Source organism: Pseudophryne corroboree, chromosome 9, assembly GCF_028390025.1.
Source record: "Pseudophryne corroboree isolate aPseCor3 chromosome 9, aPseCor3.hap2, whole genome shotgun sequence".
Classification (NCBI taxonomy): domain Eukaryota; kingdom Metazoa; phylum Chordata; class Amphibia; order Anura; family Myobatrachidae; genus Pseudophryne; species Pseudophryne corroboree.
This window is the reverse complement of record NC_086452.1, coordinates 270,901,842-270,923,180: the sequence shown is the minus strand read 5'-3', so window position 1 is coordinate 270,923,180 and position 21,339 is coordinate 270,901,842. Positions and strand designations below refer to the sequence as shown.

Here is a 21,339-nt window from a genome sequence, read left to right as displayed (position 1 = left end):
ACCACCCTCTGTGCACTTTGAACCTGTGACTGCCATTACTGCAATTATAATGCACTGTCGAGCAACAAAATCATGGTGCTTGGCAGCATGACAGTACCTCCCACTTTGTCGGGGCTACAGGGAGTGCGACAGTGACGTTATGAGATCACATCATGCTTCCTCTCCTGGTGGCCGTGGCTGGCACAAAGGGAGGAGCCTGGGGACTGTACTGGATGAATTATCCTGCAGTATCCAGGTGTTTCCCTTCACTCAGCTCGAGTGATGCACCGGCACTGAGCAGCTTTTGTTCTTCACAGGCTGGGCTGATGTCCAAGTCTCTGGCTTCACTGTGTAGGGTAATTAATTTTTTAATATGATGTGGACACTAATATATATTTCTATTATTATGGGGGCATTACTATATATTTCTTTTGTAATGTGGGACACTACTATACTATTATGTGGCATTACTTTGTATTTCTTTTGTAATGCGGGACACTACAATATATATGTCTATTATTATGGGGGTATTACTATGTATTTCTATTATTATGGGAACATTACTATATATTTCTGTTATAATGTGGACACTACTATATATGTCTATTATTATGGAGCATTACTATATATTTCTATTGTAATGTGGGACACTACTATATATGGCTATTATGGGGCATTACTATATATTTCTATTGTAATGTGGACACTACTATATATTTCTATTATTATGGGGACACTACTACTGTATATATTTCTATTATTATGCGGGCATTACTATATATTTCTATTGTAATGTGGACCTAATAATATGTCTATTATTATGGGGCATTACTATAGATTTCTGTTGTAATGTGGGACACTACTATATATGTCTATTATGATGGGGCATTACTATATATTTCTATTGTAATGTGGATACTACTATATATTTATATTATACCAGGGGCACTACTACAGTATATATGTGCAAGCCTGTTATAATGGGAGCATTACTATGTATTTTTATTACATTGGGGGCATTACAATATATTTCTATTGTACTGGGGGCAGTACTATATATTTTTAGCCCTACCTCCAGAGTGCAAAGAAAAGGGACTATCCTGTGTGGCCACACCCCTTGTGTAATGTAGCCACAGCCATGTTCCCTCATGACATGTCACCATGACCATTTTCCAGCACACTCAGTACCACTAAGAAAATATTTCTACTTGCACCACTGGATAGGTGATAAAGTTCGTATATGTACATTGGCGGCCAGTGCTGTACAGAATGCTCTGATTGGCCCACAATCCTAGCTGTCGATCACCAAGAGTGAGATGGGGTGATTTCCAGTAGACATGGCCAATCACCCAGAGGGGCAGATGTATTAACCTGGAGAAGAGATAAAGAAGTAATAAGTGAGATGGGGTGATTGCCAGTGAGTACCTTACCTCATGTCAAGGTATAAAAGAGCTGTTAGTTGCAGCTGACAGCCAGTCTGGAGTGCTCTCCCTCGAGTATTGACCACCCTGTGCCTGACCTGCCATAGCTGTAAACATCCGAGCTGTATTCAGGTGGCCAGGAATGGGGGAGGGTGGGGGGTGAAGCAGGTGAGAGAGCTTGGGCATTGGCAGCCATGGCAGTTAGCCTGCGGCTCACCCTCTAGCATGCACCTTAGTTTACATTGGCTGCGGCAAAAGAGCTGTGGCCTGAAGTCAGGAAGCTGGAAAGTGTGGCCAGTGAAGAGCCAGGTGCTGTTCAAACTGCCTCAGCAATGTGTGTCCCGGCACCTACAGGCAGGACCAGTGGCAGATTTTACCTATGGGCTGCAGGTTTACAGGCCCCCCCCCCCCCCGATAAAATCTCCCACCCCTGTCAGTGTCGGTTAAGCTAAATACAGTCCAAGACTGCACTGGTTTCACTGTGACTGGCAGTGACCTCCTATTGGAAGTCCTACCTATCAGTCACTGCTGTAACACGGGTACTGAAATAAGGACTCGCAGGCAGGTTTTTGTGTCTTTACTGGCATCAGACACTGTAGCACAGAATACTTAGGCTTGGGTCTGGTCACACAGGTAAACAGACAAACATAAAAGTTCCTAGCACTTCCCATGCTCAAAATTCATTCTGCTGCAGTGGCTTCCAGCTCCACATGCCATGCTTTCCTGGCACGGCCAATGTCCACAGTCCCTGGTGCTATATACTCTGCCCTGCTCTATACCACCAAACATGACCCTCTCCAGGAGGGACAGAATGCTCTGCTTTCTGGACTTTCCCTCTTAATGCAGACTTGCCATCATCTGTGGTGAAACACCTTTCTAATTCATTAACCTGTACAGCATAAGTGATGGTAATCACAAATTAAGAGGGAAGTTCAGGAGCAGAGCATTGTATCCCTCCTGGAGAGGATCATGTTGGGAGGTATGCTACTCACTGGTCTACTAACAGGCATCAGCGCAATGCATTGTGGGTAAGATGGATCTTTAAACGCCTCTCCTTCACATGATTTCCTGCTGTCTCTGGGTGAGCTGGAAAACCTGGACCTCTGTTTCTCCAGCTACAGCTGTGTAATTTAGAAAGCCTGGAATTATAAACTTCCACTACAGGTACAGAATGTGCAGGCCTTGTTTTCTTCTCCCTTGGAGGGACCTGATTCCACCAGAATGTGGGAAATTGTGGTAAGACACAAGCTCTCTCATCACACTACACTGAAACTTCAGCCAGTCCCATTGGGGAGTGTTTCATCTCTTCAGACTGCCAGACTGGGCTGCCATAAACAGAGAGCTGGCTTCCTGTAGAATGCCACTCCCTGCCTTTCACGCAGCCCAATCCAGCTCTATGGGCTGCAGTTGGTGCAGCCCATAGAAGCCAGGGTTTGCTCATGCTCAGTCACACTGTGGCATCTGTGCTGGTCTCAGCACCTGTTGGATCCATTGCGCAGAAGCCGGGAACCGGACAGTGGCCGTCTCCTATCCAGAAATGCAGGTAGTGGCAGCACCCCTACTAATTGTAAGGAAGAGCCACCGCTGGACAGGACATAGGGAGCAGAGAAAATTCCATGGCAGGGGCAGTAGTGACAAAGAGAAAGTCAAGCATCATTCAGGACAGAGCAGCTGCTGATCTACAATGGGAGCATCTGAGTAGAACTGTGCAGTTATTAAAACATATACGTAACTAGTCCATCCACTGCTACATTCATTTTGATCTCTATATTGTTATTTTAGTCTTCAGCATTTTGATAAAGTATTTACAATTTCCACTAAAAACAAGCTGGCTGATAAAATTAATCTGTATTGATACCTAGGGGTATATTTACTAAAGTCCAGGTTTATAGAATTAGAATTGTTGCCCATAGCAAACAATCAGATTCTACTTGGCATTTATCTAGCACATTCTAGAAGATGACAGCTAGAATCTGACGGGTGGCTATGGGCTATTTCTCCATTTCTGTAAACCCACACTTAAGTAAATATATTCTTGCTTTTTAGACCCCTTTACCTCTGTAGTAGAGCTCTTCACAGAAAAAAACAGAATGTGGGTAGAAACTAATAGAATTGAGTCATTGTGATCATGAAGTTTCTATCCAATGAAATCATTGGTGATTTCAGCAAATGACAAAATACTGAATTTATACATTATACATTTATAGCATTATAATAGGATATTAGTACCTACCGGTAAAGCCTTTTCTCCTAGTCCGTAGAGGATGCTGGGGACTCCAAAAGGACCATGGGGTATAGACGGGATCCGCAGGAGCTTGGGCACACTGAAAAGACTTTAACTGGGTGTGAACTGGCTCCTCCCTCTATGCCCCTCCTCAGTTATAGGAACTGTGCCCAGGAGAGATGGACATTTTCGAGGAAAGGATTTTTGTTTAAACCAAGAGCAAGAAATCCTACCAGCCCACACCACAACATACCGTACAACCGGAGTATCAGGAAACCAGATAACAGCATGAATTAACAACAGCAACAAGCTGAATACAACTAATACACAACCCGCGTGTAAACAAATTTAACCAGCAATAATACACTGCAAGTAACAGTCCGCACTGGGAAGGGCGCCCAGCATCCTCTACGGACTAGGAGAAAAGGATTTACCGGTAGGTACTAAAATCCTATTTTCTCTTATGTCCTAAAGGATGCTGGGGACTCCAAAAGAACCATGGGGTCTATATCAAAGCTCCAGAACGGGCGGGAGAGTGCGGACGCCTCTGCAGCACCGATTGAGCAAACATGAGGTCCTCATCAGCCAGGGTATCAAACTTGTAAAACTTAGCAAAGGTGTTTGAACCCAACCAAGTAGACCCCTCGGGCAGCCGCCCAAGACGAGCCCACTTTTCTGGTAGAATGGGCCTTTACTGACTTCGGCAACGGTAGCCCAGCCGAAGAATGAGCTTGCTGAATCGTACTACAAATCCAGCGTTCAATAGTCTGCTTAGAAGCTGTATTTCCAATCTTGTTGGAAGCATACAGGACAAAGAGAGCCTCAGTTTTCCTGGCAAGAGCCGTTCTGGCGACGTAAATCTTCAAAGCTCTTATAACATCAGGAGACTTTGGAACTGCCACAGCATCCATAGCCACAGGTACCACAATCGGTTGGTTAATGTGAAAGGAAGAAACCACCTTCGGCAGAAATTGTTGACGAGTCCTCAATTCTGCTCTATCCGAATAGAAGATCAAATATGGACTCTTGTGAGATAAGGCCGCCAACTCTGACACTCGCCTGGCAGACGCCAGAGCCAAAAGCATGACTACCTTCCAAGTGAGAAACTTTAACTCAACCTTACGCAAAGGTTCAAACCAGGGAGACATAAGAAACTGCAAGACCACTTCAAGATCTCACGGCGCCACAGGCGGTACAAATGGAGGATGAAGCACTCCCTTCACAAAAGTCTGAACCTCTGGAAGGACGGCCAATTCCTTTTGAAAGAAAATAGATAAAGCCGAAATCTGCACTTTGATGGAACCCAATTTCAGGCCTGCAGCGACGCCTGCCTGCAAAAAAATGGAGAAACCGACATAAGTGAAATTCCTTCGCAGGAGCAGTTTTGGTCTCACACCACGAAACATACTTTCTCCAAATACAGTGATAATGTTTCGCCGTAACCTCCTTCCTCGCCTTAAGGAGAGTGGGGATGACCTCCCCAGGAACACCTTTTCGAGCTAAACTTTGGCGCTCAACTTCCATGCCGTCAAATGCAGCCGCGGTAAGTCCGGAAATACGCATGGACCTTGCAATAACAAGTCCTCTCTTAGAGGGAGCGGCAAAGGATCTTCCACCAATAATTCCTGAAGATCCGGATACCAGGCCCTGCGCGGCCAATCTGGAACTACAAGAATTGCCTGAACCTTTGCTCGTCGTATGATTCCCAGCACCTTTGGAATGAGAGGAAGTGAAGGGAACACATATACCGACTGAAACACCCACGGAGTCACCAGGGCGTCCACTGCACTGGCTTGAGGGTCCCTTGACCTGGAACAATACCTCGAAAGCTTTTTATTGAGGCGAGACGCCATCATGTCTATCAGAGGAATTCCCCAACGCTTCGTGACTTCTGCAAATACCTCTTGGTGAAGAGCCAACTCTCCCAGATGGAGATCGTGTCTGCTGAGGAAGTCTGCTTCCCAGTTGTCCACTCCCGGGAGGAAGACTGCTGACAGAGCGCTCATGTGCCGTTCCGCCCAGCGAAGGATTCTTGTGGCCTCCACCATAGCCGCCCTGCTTCTTGTTCCGCCTTGACGGTTTACATGCGCCACCGCTGTTATGTTGTCCGACTGGATCAAGACAGGTCGACCCTGAAGAAGGCTCTTTGCTTGTAGCAGGCCGTTGTAAATAGCTCTCTTAACTCGAGGACATTTATGTGGAGACAAGATTCCTGGTTTGACCATTTCCCCTGGAAATTTCTTCCTTGGGTGACTGCGCCCCAGCCTCGGAGACTTGCATCTGTTGTCAGTAAGACCCAGTCCTGGATTCCGAATCGGTGCCCTCATAGAAGGTGAGAGCTTTGTAGCCACCACAGGAGAGAAATCCTGGCCTTGGAAGATAGACTTATTTTCCGGTGCATGTGCAGGTGAGACCCGGACCATTTGCTCAGCAGATCCCACTGAAACACCCGGGCATGAAACCTGCCAAACGGAATGACTTCGTAGGTCGCAACCATTTTCCCCAGAACCCGAGTATACTGATGAATCGACACACTTGTCGGCCTCAGAAGCTCCCTGACCATTGTCTGCAGTTCCAGAGCTTTGTCTTCCGGAAGAAACACTCTCTGTAACTCCGTATCTAGAATCATGCCCAGAAAGGGCAGCCGAGTGGTCGGAATCAACTGAGACTTTGGTAAATTTAGAACCCAACCGTGTTGTCGCAGAACCGACAGAGACAATTCCACATTTCTTAACAATTTTTCCTTGGACCTCGCCTTTATCAGGAGATCGTCCAAGTACGGGATAATTGTAACCGCTTGTTTGCGAAGAAGAACCATCATTTCCGCCATGACTTTGGTGAAAATCCTCGGGCCGTGGAAAGCCCAAACGGCAACGTCTGAAATTGGTAATGACAATCCTGTATCGCAAACCTGAGGAAAGCTTGATGCGGAGGATATATCGGGACGTGTAAGTACGCATCCTTTATATGGACTGAAGCCATAAAATCCTCCCCTTCTAGGCTGGAAATCACAGCTCGAAGTGATTCCATCTTGAACTTGAAAACTTTCAAGTAAGGATCGAGGGATTTTAGGTTCAGAATAGGTCTGACCGAACCGTCCGGCTTCGGTACAACAAAGAGGCTCAAATAGAAGCCCACCCCCCATTGGGACGGGGGAACAGGAACAATGACCCTCTGTTGACACAACTTTTGTATTGCTGCCTTCACGACCTCCCTGTCCAGAAGAGACATTGGCATGGCCGAAATGAAAAAGCGGTGAGGGGGCATCTCCTGAAACTCCAGCCTGTATCCCTGAGACACTATTTCTAGGACCCAAGGATCCAGGCCTGATTGAACCCAGACCTGACTGAAGATCCGCAGACGGCCCCCCACCGGTCCGGCCTCCCCCAGGGGAGCCCCAGCGTCATGCAGTGGACTTGGTAGAGGCGGGGTAGGACTTTTGGTCCTGAGCGCCTGATACTGCAGGCGACTTTCTTCCCCGTCCTCTACCCTTTGAAGCGAGGAAGGACGAGCCTTTTCCTCGCTTGTATTTATTTGGACGAAAGGACTGCATCTGCTGATGGGGTGCCTTTTTCTGCTGTGTGGGAACATAAGGAAGAAAACATGACTTACCCACAGTCGCGGTAGACACCAGGTCAGTCAAGCCGTCACCAAACAAGACACTACCTTTGAAGGGGAGAGCTTCCATAGCTTTCTTGGAGTCGGCATCAGCATTCCATTGATGGATCCACAGCGCCCTCCTGGCCGAGATCACCATGGCATTGGCTCTTGATCCCAAGAGACCAACATCCCTCGCCGCATCCTGCAGGTAATCTGCAGCGTCCTTGATATAACCAAGAGTCAAAAGAACATTATCTTTATCAAGGGTATCCATATCAGAAGCTAAATTGTCAGCCCATTTAGCAATAGCACTACTCACCCATACCAACGCCACAGCAGGTCTGAGCAATGCACCCGTATTAGCGAAAATGGCCTTTAGAGACGTCTCCAGCTTGCGATCCGCCGGATCCTTGAGAGCTGCCGTGTCAGGGGACGGAAGCGCCACCTTCTTAGACAAACGGGATAGAGCCTTGTCGACATTCGGAGACGACTCCCATTTTTCCCTGTCATCAGAGGGGAAAGGATACGCCATGAAAATTCTCTTGGGAATCTGCCACCTCTTGTCCGGCGACTCCCAAGCCTTTTCACAAAGAGTATTCATTTCATGAGAGGGGGGAAACTTCACCTCAGGTTTTTTCCCTTTAAACAAACAAATCCTTGTTTCCTGCACCGCAGGTTCGATACGTAAAACATCTTTAATAGCCACAATCATGTACTGAATACTCTTAACTAGCCTAAAGTAGCCTTAGTGAAGTCGACATCAGAATCAGAATCCGTGTCGGTATCCGTATCTACCATCTGGGTAAACAAACGCTTTTGCGACCCTGACGTGGCCTGTACCTGAGACAAAGCATCCTCCATGGATTTCCTCCACACTTGTGTCTGAGACTCCGATTTATCCAATCTCTTAGACAATGAGGCCACATTTGTATTAAGTATACTTAACATCGTAAGCAAATCAGGTGTCGGCTATGCCGACAGAGCCATCTCCAGACCCGTATCTGCGCCCCCAGCAACCTCCTCCGGGGAGTAACACTCAGCTTCAAACATGACGACACGTAGTACTGACACACCGACACACACACTGTCTCAGCTAGGGGACAGACCCACAAGGAAGCCCGGATAGAGAAAACACAGAAGGATTATGCCAGCTCACACCCCAGCGCCCATATATCCCACCAAATGATATATGTGGAAAAGCGCTGCTGTTAATTACAATATATGCACCAAATATCTGTGCCCCCCTCCCCCGATTTGCTCCCTTTTACTTGAATCGAGCTTGGAGGTCCCGGGCCAGCGTCTCATGCAGCGGCTGTGGATGAGAGAAAATGGTGCTGGTGAGCTGTGCGGCTAAGCCCCGCCCTTTCCCAGCGCGCTTCAGTCCCGCAAAATTCAAACTTGAAATGCTGGCGGGGGTACGGAAAACGGTGCCCGGGCACCGAAAATGCCTTCTGCCAGCCCTTAAAAGACCCAGTAACATGCTGCCCAGGGCGCTCCTCCCCAGTGCCCTGCACCCGCAAGTGCCGTTGGTGAAGTGTGTGGGAGGATGGAGCGCTACCGCTGCGCTGCTACCTCGTTACTGAAGTCTTCTGCAGTCTGTTGTCTTCGGATCTTCACATACTCACCAGGCTTCTTTCTTCTGGCTTCTGTGAGGGGGGTGACGGCGCGGCTTCGGGAACAAGCAGCTAGGCGAACCAAGTGATCGAACCCTCTGGAGCTAATGGTGTCCAGTAGCCTAAGAAGCAGAGCCCTTAACTAAGTAGAAGTAGGTCTGCTTCTCTCCCCTCAGTCCCTCGATGCAGGGAGCCTGTAGCCAGCAGGTCTCGCTGAAAATACAAAACCTAACAAAAGTCTTTTCTAGAGAAACTCAGTAGAGCTCCCCTAGCAAGTGTCCAGTCACTCCTGCGCACAAAGTCTAACTGAGGTCTGGAGGAGGGGCATAGAGGGATGAGCCAGTTCACACCCAGTCAAAGTCTTTTCAGTGTGCCCAAGCTCCTGCGGTCCTCATGGTCCTTTTGGAGTCCCCAGCATCCTCTAGGACGTAAGAGAAAATGCTACAGCTACCCCATCTGACTAAACTATATGTTACCATTACTATGAAAGTGAAGCAGAAACACATGATTTCATTATTACAACCACTGATTGCTATCTTGCCCATGGTGCTCCCTGTGCCTAAGCCTGTCTTTAGTTGTCACAATATATGCAGGGCTTGGAGTGCTACCATCTTATACTGTATATCAATAGAGCAGGTGATAGAGTCAAATGGACCATTAAAAGGTGAGGAGACAAGGATTTGTACTTCGTATTGGGCAGGATAAAGCATTGAAAGTAAGTCAGGTCTACTATGCTCCTACTGACTGCTGAAAAAATGTATAGAAAATACCTGTATACATCTTGCATTCACCTGCCTTCTATGTGTATGCTTGGTCTGCCACCAGCCATAATCACCAGTGCACATTTACACTTACCCAGTGGCGTCAGAAGGCGGGTGCGGGGGGTGCGGCCCGCACCCGGGTGTCCCCCTCGGAAGGAATGACACCAAAGTGCCAGCTCTTCTGTAGTGACAGGAGCCGAGTGCTGCAGTGAGATTAACCCCTGCAGCACTCGGCTCCTGTCACAGATAAGAGCCGGGTTGCATGCTGGGCAGTCTTCGGGGGCAGCCAGCATCTTCGGGGAAGCTGGACATGCCACCAGAGCGAAGAATAAAAAGCTGTGAGGCACACCCCCGTTTTGCATAGACCACACACCCTTTTCAGACGCAGCTCCCCCGGGGCGGGGGGGGGGGGGTGATAATACAGAGTGCAATCCGGGTGTCACCACACCCGGTGATGCCTCTGCACTTACCCCATATTAGGTGCAAAAGATATATTTGGAACAGGCGTTTTTATGCCCTGAACTTTGCCATTGTGAGAATGTTCTGTTAAGGGATCTGGTCATGTGACCGGCACTCAGGATCCTGGCGGTCACCATGCTGAAGCCAGGATCCTGTGCGCTTACCAGCCCGATAGTCGGCATGTCAACTGACAGGGACTAAAAAAATCACTATAGCAAATCACTATAGAAAGTAAAACCAGTCCTAAGAAGTTTTATAAATACATAAACAGTAAAAAGGTTAAAAAAGGAGAATGTAGGCCCATTTAAAGACAAACTGGGAGCCTTGATAAACGATGACAAAATAAAAGCGGAAATACTGAACAATTTTTTCTCTTCAGTGTTCACCAGGGAGGAAAAGACGGCGACAGTAGTGTATATGACAGTGAAGGAAATGACTCTTGGTTACAGGTTTGTTTAAGTGAGGAATTAGTCCTGGAGAGACTAAGCAAGATAAAGGTTAATAAATCCCTTGGCCCAGATGGTTTTTACCGGAGGGTTATCATAGTTTCACAGCTAGCAAGACCCCTATACATAATTTTCTATAATCCAATTAGATCAGTAATAATACCAAAGGACTGGCATAATGCTGAGGCAGTGCTGTTGTTTAAAAAGGGATCAAAAATCATCCTGGTAACTAGAGACCGGTTAGCTTAACCTCTATAGTGTGTAAAATATTGGAAGGAATTTTGAGGGATAGTATAGACGATTATCTGCAGATTACTAATATTATTAGCAAGAGTCAGCATGGGTTGTGAGGGACAGATCATGTCAAACTAACTTAATTAGCTTCTACGAGGAAGTGAGCATTAATCTTGACCAGGGAAAAGCAGTGGATGTTGTCTATTTAGATTTCGCAAAAGCATTTGATACAGTGCCTCACAGGAGACTGATCATCAAACAAGGGAGCTTTGCCTAGGAAATACTATTTGTACATGGATAAGTAACTGGCTGGATAACAGGGTACAATGTGTAGTGGTCAATGGGATGTGTTCCAGCTGGGCACCAGTAGTCAGCGGCATACCACAAGGGTCCGTACTTGGCCTGCTACTGTTCAATATATTTATTAACAATCCAGGAATTGGCCTGGAAAGCACAGTGTCAATCTTTGCAGATTATACTAAACTGTGTAAGGTAATTAATTCAGAAATCGATGTGTAGTCTCTACAGAATGACTTGTTTAAACTTGAAACCTGGGCGTCTAAATGGAGAATTAGTTTCAATATAGAAAAATGCAAAATTATTCAGTTTGGGATAAAAAACAAACTTGCATCCTACACATTAAATGGGGAAAATATATGGGTAACAGTAGCAGAAAAAGATTTGGGGGTGATCATAGATAATAGACTTAATAACAGTACACAATGTCAAAATGCTGCAAAGAAGGTGCTTGCGTGCATAAAATGGGGTATTGAGACAAGGGGCGAGGATGTAATTCTGCTGCTGTACAAATCATTGGTACGTCCGCACTTGGAATATTGTGTTCAATTTTGGGCACCATATTATAAAAAAGATATCAGGGAACTAGAAAGAGTTCAAAGGCGAGCTACTAAATTCATAAAAGGGTTATAGGCACTGGAGCACGAGGAAAAGCTTACTAGGTTAAATATATATACACTAGAAAAGAGGCGTCTAAGAGGAGACGTTATTAATATCTTCAAATATGTATAGGGTCACGATAAGGAGTTAGCAGGGGATTTTTTTATCAAAAGAACTCTGTATAGGACAATCGCTCAGGCTTGAGGAGAGAAAATTCTGTACACAACGTAGGAAAGGGTTCTTCACAGTAAGTGCAATAAAGATTTGGAACTCCCTGCCGGAGAAGGTAATAATGGTGGATTCTGTAAATGCATTTAAAAACGGACTTTCTAACTGAAAACAGGCTATAGCACTTAAGATTTTGACAATAACTATCTGGGAGTGGTAAGAATCATAGTTGTTAATTGGTACAAAACCATTACTTCAGCAGGCACATTACAAGGTGCACAACTTAACTCAGAATACAGGTTGAACTCTATGGGCATTTTGCCTCTATTCAACCTCTTTAACTATGTTACTATGTTACTATGACTATACCCACTCGTGGGTGTCGACAACACCCATAGAGTGGGAATAGACTCTGTGGAAAAACAGAAGTTGGTGGCACAAGACAGTTGAACTTTAATTGGAAAGTCATTTGTACCATTCTAGCCTGTGTGGTTCAGACAGTCAAACATGCTTTGTGATTTTTGTAATCTTCTCTAAAAAAAAATCAGAAAATGTTATAGGGATTACCTGTACTCGAGCCTCAGTGAGATTAACTCTCCGAGCAAGATCTTCTCGTACAAATGCATCTGGGTAATGTGTCCTCTCAAACACTCTCTCTAAGGCTTGCAGCTGGCTGCTGTTAAATGTAGTCCTGTTCCTCCTTTGTTTCCTCTTTTTCTTCTGTTCTGCATTCAACTGTTCACCTGAGTAGGCAAAAAGTTAAGATTATGCTACAACTTGTTTATTATGGTTATGAGGCATATTTACTACAACAAAGATTGATATATATTATTTGTACAGAAAAGAGAAAATTATTATCTTTGTTTGGGGCACTACTTGTTAGGTTCCTGGTGCTCAGAACAAGGGAGATGTTATGAAGAGAGTCCAGAGCACCAGGACGTAATGCTGGATTCGGTGAAATGGAACGGGAATTGCCCCTGGCACCCTACCTCCGTTGTTTTACCCGTGTTGTCAATTCACGCTTGCATGACTATGGTTTCTTGGGCCCATGGCAGCCGCGTTTGAAGGGCGGATTAGGTCTGCCCAACTCCGATGCCCCCTCAGGTCTTAAAGAGAGACAAAGCGTGAACTAAGACAGGGTAATAACAAGGGGCCCTCTAACTGAAACAACCAAAGCCAGGGGCTACTGACTAGCCTAAAACTAAATGTATGTGCGGCTTGCCGTCAAAGGAAAAGAACAACAAAGGAAATGCTGTCCACACGCCGACACAATACTTTTGTGTACCGGCGGTGACAGCATAAGCAGAACCCTCTGCAAAACACCAGTGACAGATATAACCAAGGAATACAGCGGCCTAGGCTGACGGACGCGGCAGAGCCGCTACTCACGGAACCGGTACAAATACTGGCAAACGGACAGGAACCCCCAATGCTGCCGACACAGACTCTCAGAACTGGAGGACAGGCAGAATCCCAAACGACAGACCGGTGGACACCAAGAAGCTAGAAACTCGACCAGGCACAGGCAAAGCCACAGGACTTCTGGACAGGAATGCTTCACGGCAGGACACGGGACCAGACACAGGAACTTACACAGGAATCGACACAGGAACCGACACAGGAATCGACACTGGAAGCAGCTAGACAGACACTGCTAGACAGGAGCTCAGGAACTGGCAGGAACAAGCTCAGAACTCAAGCACTCTGGAAGACTGGAAACCTAGAAATATCACCAGCGTCTGTGAATTGCACTGAGCCAGCATATAACAGAGAGGCCTAATTAATTATGTCGTGCAGCTGCCCTGTTGCATGACTCCAAACTGACAAGATGCAATTAGCAGACAGGTGAGACCAACCACATGGAAACAGGCTGCAATTACACAGACTCACCACTGACAGCAAACAATAATCTTCTAAACCAGAGCAAAGGGAAATCCTGGCCTGCAGGAGAACTATAAACATAAAATAGGAATGAACCACTACCTGTGGTTCATAACAGTATCCTCTCCTTAAGGGAGAGCTCCAAGCACCCCATGACACCCACGGGGAACATAAACAGAAGTATAACATAAAATACATAACCAAAATGCAAAATAGGAATGAGCCACAGCCGTGGCTCATAACACTACTGTTTAATAAAGCAATAAACTGATTGGCACAATAATTTATTTGGTGACAAATAGTAACAAAGAACTAAGAACATACAATCCATAAATAAATTACAAAAAGCATATATTTTCTTGAATATAAATGCTGTATAAGGTGACCCAATGGTTTGGCTTTCTGATGCAAAAGTGCTAAATTTATGAGATCAGTACAGTGACAGTTCATGCTTTCTAGCACTTGCCATAACATAGTGGGATAATGTGCAGAAGGCCTTATTCAGAGGTGGACACAGATTGTGTGAGGTCGCCTCCCAATGTTTCTGCAATTAGATTGCAGACACATCGGAACTTAGGTCGACTCCTGGCAGCGCAGCCTGTCAGGCGGACGGCAGCATTTTTTTAATTAGAGTGGCTGCCTGTGACATCATGCAACCACCCCGAAAACAGTCCCAGCCTGACCCATTCGTCCCACCCCCAAATGTCATGTTGCCGCCCCGTGAATGCCTGCCGCTTACAATCACATTCAGTTCACATCCATCTGGTATGTGACCGAAATGTGTCTAACCCCATCGGCAAACTACGCTCCAGGCTGCAATAGTGGCGAGGTCTGAATGACCTCCAGAGTTCCCTAAAGGGTAATGTCAAGGGTAATGGAGCCCATACATCTACTGCCTGAGTCCCTGTTCTGACAAGGGCATACCTCCCAACTGTCCCAATTTTCGCAGGACAGTCCTGTTCTTTTTGGGGCTGTCCCTCCCACGGGCCGCAGTGTCCAGCTGTGGGAGGGGGGGCGCGATGGCAGTTGGGAGGCTCCCTATCACTCACTACTCAGTACAGAGCAGAGCAGGGACTGGAGGGACTGGGGGCATGGCCAGAAGCTCACTGAGCGCTGGCCGTGCCCCCACTGTGATGAAAATTTGAGGGGTGGCTCACGATCGCATCGTCCGTGCAAGGCCACACCCCCTCTTCAATAGGTCACGCCCCCTTTTGAGCGCCGCATGGCTCCACCGCGCCAGGAGTCCCTGTTTCAGTACTCCAAATGTTGGGAGGTATGCAAGGGTGATATGATGATCAGTGAACAAAAATGAAGAGCAGCGTACATCAATGATCGGCAGGAAACACAAATTGAAGAATGCTAGGTACGCAATGAGAAAACAGCTGAAAATCAGTGATAAACCAAAAGATGGTTCCTTCACACCGTCACAAATAGAAAGTTGAAAATCACTTAATTAGTGCTGATGAAGTGATTTCAAACTTTCTGTTTGCCTCAATGATTGGCAATCAGTCGAGGAGTCGGCAGAAAAATGCATGTTAAAAATCCCAACGTGCTGATCCCAATAATGTGTCAGTTGGAATAGGATAATCGAACATTTCTAAAATGTTGGATTTATCAGATCTCTTGACCCATGCATCAGCAGAACTGGGAATTGCGTCCGGTCCTGGTGCAAAAAATATGGGGCACTAACACGTAGGGGTCCCCCGTATTTTTCACACCAGCGGGCTCCATTAGCTAGAGAGATAATGCCACAGCCGGGGGACACTTTTATACCGGTCCCTGCGGCCGCGGCATTAAATCCCCAACTAGTCACCCCTGGCCGGAGTACCCTGGAGGAGTGGGGACCCCTTAAATCAAGGGGTCCCCCCCCCCTTCAGCCACCCAAGGGCCTGGGGTGAAGCCTGAGGCTGTTCCCCCCATCCAAGGGCGGCGGATGGGAGGCTGATAGCCAAGTGTCAGAAAATAGAATATTGTTTTTTGTAGCAGAACTACAAGTCCCAGCAAGCCTCCCCCGCAAGCTGGTACTTGGAGAACCACAAGTACCAGCATGCAGGGGGGAAACGGGCCCGCTGGTACCTGTAGTTCTACCACAAAAAAATACCCAAATAAAAACAGTACACACACACACACCGTGACAGTACAACTTTATTACATACATGCACACTGACACACACATACTTACCTATGTTGAAACGAGGCTCGGTCCCCTTCACCAGTAGAATCCACGGGTTACCTGTAAATAAAATTATACTCACAAAAATCCAGTGTAGATCTGTCCTCTTCTGTTTGTAATCCACGTACTTGGCAAAATAATAAAACGCAAAACCCGATCCACGCACTGAAAGGGGTCCCATGTTTCCACAAAATGGAATGGATGGATACTTGCAGTGATACAGAGCTGCAAGATACAGCAATGGCCTACTGTACAACTATATACTGTTAGTCATCAAAATGCTGCACTGTAATACTATATATACTGCTCACAAAAATGCCACACAGATATGGAATGGATACTTGCAGTGACACAGAGCTGCAAGATACAGCAATGGCCTACTGTACTGTATTACTATAATTATTATATAGATGACAGATATAAAGTTACATTGTGGGGGAATCCAGTATACGTTCTGTCACCAGGTACCAGTGAATCACCACATCATGTATATAGGTGACAGATATAAAGTTACATTGTGGGGGAATCCAGTATACGTTGTCACCAGATACCAGTGAATGACCACATCATGTACATAGGTGACAGATATAAAGTTACATTGTGAGGGAATCCAGTATACGTTCTGTCACCAGGTACCAGTGAATGACCACATCATGTATATAGCTGACAGATGTAAAGTTACATTGTGGGGGAATCCAGTATACGTTCTGTCACCAGGTACCAGTGAATGACCACATCATGTATATAGCTGACAGATATAAAGTTACATTGTGGGGGAATCCAGTATACGTTATGTCACCAGGTACCAGTGAATGACCATATCATGTATATAGGTGACAGATATAAAGTTACATTGTGGGGGAATCCAGTATACGTTCTGTCACCAGGTACCAGTGAATGACCACATCATGTATATAGCTGACAGATATAAAGTTACATTGTGGGGGAATCCAGTATACGTTCTGTCACCAGGTACCAGTGAATGACCATATCATGTATATAGGTGACAGATATAAAGTTACATTGTGGGGGAATCCAGTATACGTTCTGTCACCAGGTACCAGTGAATGACCACATCATGTATATAGGTGACAGATATAAAGTTACATTGTGGGGGTGGCTCCTTAGATAGAATACGAATCTCGCGAGAATCTGACAGCGGGATGATGAAGTTCGGGCGCGTTCTGGTTAACCGAGCAAGGCGGGAAGATTCGAGTCTGCCTCGGAACCATGTAAAATGGGTGAAGTTCGGGGGGGTTCGGATCCCGAGGAACCGAACCCGCTCATCTCTAATATATATTTATATATATAGATAGATAGATAGATATATTGATAGATAGATATATATGTGTGTGTGTGTGTGTGTGTGTGTATAAATATATATATATATATATATATATATATATAAAAATGTGCCTGCCTCAGTCTTAAGGGCTCCCGCTGTTTGATGTGCCCCGGGCCCCCCCTCCCCCTCCCCCGTAGCCTTTATCCAGCCCTGCCCCTTGCTACGTGCACCACACTATTTATTCTCCCTCCATGGGTGTCGTGGACCCCCAAGAGGGAGAATAGTTGTCGTTATCCCGGTGGTCGGGATCCCGACACCAATATGCTTAGCGACGGGATCCCGAAAGCCGGTATATCGAATGCCACCCGTATCCACAGTTTCTTAGCATTAGAAAGAATTGTAGAGACTAAACTAAACTCATACTGTAGAATAATAAGAATTTGTTAAACAACAATTTGTTGAGAGGGGAAATAAGAATGAACATTTGGAAGTAGCAAGATCATGAATCTTAACTAAGGAAAGAACAGAGCTTATATGGGAAAGAACAGACGCAGATAAAGAAGAAGGAAAATGTTCCCTATTTTATTAAAGACATTTCACTATTTAGTTTAATGTTGAAAACAAAGAGAAAAATATTTAACCTCATTGGGGTGAAACTCGAATCTTTAGAAAAGTTGGGGTCTCGAAATCCCAAATTATGTGATATGCCAAATTAAATCTAAAAATTGTTACACTATAAAATTATAAATCATTTTGATAATGTTTATTTACAGTTTCATGCGAAACATTATTAAGAATAAATTTTTTTATTATTTCATACATTTGTATTTTATTAACAATTATTTTCTTTGGCCAAAGACTTTTGCACGCTAGTATATATTAATATAATTTTCTGGTTGTTGATAAGTTAAATCCTATTCTTTTGGTAACATATTAGTTTGTATATACAGTGATGGTGATGTTTTGGAGTAAAGCTTTTTATATATGATTATGTAAACCTTGGCATTTTACTATTAGATCAAATTCCTTGTATTTAATTAGAGATGTGCATCGGAAATTTTATGGGTTTTTTGTTTTGGTTTTGGATTTTTGTTCCGCGGCCGTGTTTTGGATTCGGACGCGTTTTGGCAAAACCTCCTTGAAAATTTTTTCTCGGATTCGGGAGTGTTTTGGATTCGGGTGTTTTTTTAAAAAAAAAACCCCTCAAAAACAGCTTAAATCATAGAATTTGGGGGTAATTTTGATCCTTTAGTATTATTAACCTCAATAACCACAATTTCCACTCATTTCCAGTCTATTCTGAACACCTCACACCTCACAATATTATTTTTAGTCCTAAAATTTGCACCGAGGTCGCTGGATGACTAAGCTAAGCGACCCAAGAGGGCGGCACAAACACCTGGCCCATCTAGGAGTGGCACTGCAGTGTCAGACAGGATGGCACTTAAAAAAATTGTCCCCAAACAGCACATGATGCAAAAAAAAGAGAAAAAGAGGTGCACTGTGGTCGCTGGACGGCTAAGCTAAGCGACACAAACACCTCAATATCACAGGAATTATTCATTCTAATCAATGGTATTATTGGTCCAAATCACTGGAAGAAAATGACAAAATCACTGGAATTATTTGTTCTAATCAATGGTATTATTGGTCCAAATCACTGTAAGAAAATTACAAAATCACTGGAATTATTTGGCTAGATCACTGTAATTAATAATGATAAATCACTGATATTAATTGGTAAAATCTCGCTGTCGCCTGCCTAGTGAAGTGGAATCTAGATGGGATTTTGTACCGGGGACACAATAACTTCATCAATTGTCTAAATCCCACTGCACTAATGGTGGAAAACAGGCACACGTCTAACAGCGCACTGATTATACTGAGAACTGATTATACTGATCACTGATGATACTACGGAGAACTGACACTGAACAGCGAAAACAGCACAGGACTATTGTACTGTACTATACTGGTCACCACAATGCAGCACTGACACTGAGCACAGATGTTAAGCACTGATCAGGATACTAGAAGTGACACAGAGCTGCAAGATACAGCAATGGCCTACTGTACTGTACTACTATAATTATATACTGGTGGTCCCCACAATGCATCACACTGAGCTCAGATATTACCAGGTGTATCTCACACATCGCTAAGTACAGATTACAGGATGTATAATCACCAGGTGTATAACACACGTCACACAGTACAGTATGCAGCTCTGGAGGGATCAGTATTTAGCAGGAAGGCGAGGCCTAGTCCTGGCAGCAGAGTGACAGGCGGCCGTATAGTAGCAGCCAGCTCCAAATCTGGCAGTGCGTGGAGAAGAAGGGGGTGAGGGAAGGAAACGAGCGCTGGAGTGTCTGAGCGGAGGGCTTGGAAGTTCAGGGGGAGTGAGGTGGGAGCTGCTCTTCCATAGCAGCGCACAGTGGTGGTGATGGAGTCTGACAAAGGAGGGAGGAGGAGGATTGGGGCAACTGTCCGCAGGGGAGCACTAAGCCACAGCCATCACCTGCAGGGGGAGTGGAGGGAAACACATCCTATCTGCCCCAGATAAGTGACTTCTGATCAGAGCAATTGAGGGTCGGAGTTTTTCTGAAAGATGGAAATGAAGGGGTTCTTTTTCATGTAGACTGGAAGGACTACAACAAACTTGGAGTGACTACACTTTTCACCCTAGTTCGGAAGCCCTGCTGCCCCTTTAATACACAGATGAATGAAGACTCCATTTGGAAAGGCGGCTGCTCAGCGATCAAGAGCTGATGCAGCACATGCAGGTGTTTCTGCAAATATGATGAAAAGAACATCTCATAAGAAACATCGAAACAATATGGGACCAAGTAAACCAATCTCCCAGCCAAGGCGAAATATTGTAGGCTGTAGAATACAGCATGGGTGGAAAGAGGGCAGTGGGCCAATAACCCAGTGGAAAGGAACAGTTCTGGATCAAGTACCAGTGAATCCCTCCCTCTATCTTATAAAGTATGATGGATTTGATTGTGTCTATGGACTTGAGCTTCACAAGGATGAAAGGGTGTCTGCTCTTGAAGTTTCTACCAGACAGAGTTGCCTCATCCCAAATCAGCGATGCCCATTTGGCTGACACAATGATTGGTAAAGCAGTGGAGCATATGTTTGAAACAGAGGATGGTTCCAAGGATGAGTGGCGAGGGATGGTATTAGCACGAGCACCTATTATGAACACATGGTTTTATTATTATATAACCTATGAAAAGGACCCAGTCTTATATATGTATCAACTTTTAGATGACTATAAAGGAGATCTTCGGATCATGCCAGACTCAAATGATTCCCTTCCAGCTGAAAGAGAACCAGGGGAGGTTGTAGACAGCCTGGTGGGAAAGCAAGTGGAATATGCTAAAGAAGATGGCTCAAAAAGGACTGGCATGGTTATTCATCAAGTTGAAGCTAAACCATCTGTGTACTTCATTAGGTTTGATGACGATTTCCATATTTATGTCTACGATTTGGTGAAGAAATCCTAAATGGGATTCTGTACTTTGTTTTTTTTTTTGCCAAACGTAATCTAATGTAAACATTTATAGAAAGTGGCTGCTTTCTGATTACAGAAATGCTCAGATATTCCTGCGAATCCACAATCCCTTCCCAGAGGAAAAAGAAATTGAGAAACCGTTGTTTGAGAACGTTTGTTCTCTTTCCCTTACAAAGGAACAAACCACTTTCCAAGAAGAATGACGTTTTTGGGATTATGGAGACATAATGTTTTTGAATATAAATCCTAAAGCAGGTGGTGTATTAGAGCAAAAGAGTGCAAGAGACCAACCATGCAGTTTCTGAAATATTATGTCAAAATGTTACTGTATTTCATAAGCACTCATTCCTAACTCTGCTAAGTACTGTTTGGTATACTGTATCTGGCTTCCATGAGGTAGTAGTTCATTATTTCAGCTTCCATTTACCTTTTTGAAAGTGGTAGAAGTTATTGATTCTTTTTTTTTATTATTATTATTTTCCCCTATTTTTTAGTTTCTCCTGCATAGCCCTGAAAAATGTTGCAATGTTAAGTATTGACTTGTACCTTCTGGGGGTCCACTTCTTCACCAAACCAAGCCAAATCTCATCCTAACCCTCTGTTCCACATTCTCTATGTACCCCATCTGTGTCACCCATGTCTGTCTACCTCTCCCCTTTAGATTGTAAGCTCTCACGA

General features: G+C 45.0%; 1 protein-coding gene across 3 annotated transcripts in view; it reads right to left on the bottom strand.

The window, feature by feature from the left end:
• PRRX1 (paired related homeobox 1) overlaps positions 1 to 21,339 on the bottom strand; it is a 442,683-nt gene that overhangs the window by 245,930 nt on the left and 175,414 nt on the right. For all 3 annotated transcript variants that reach the window (XM_063940301.1, XM_063940299.1, XM_063940300.1), the window contains exon 2: positions 12,370 to 12,545. In XM_063940301.1, the coding sequence (XP_063796371.1) occupies positions 12,370 to 12,545 (176 nt within the window). The remainder of the gene's footprint in view (positions 1 to 12,369; positions 12,546 to 21,339) is intronic.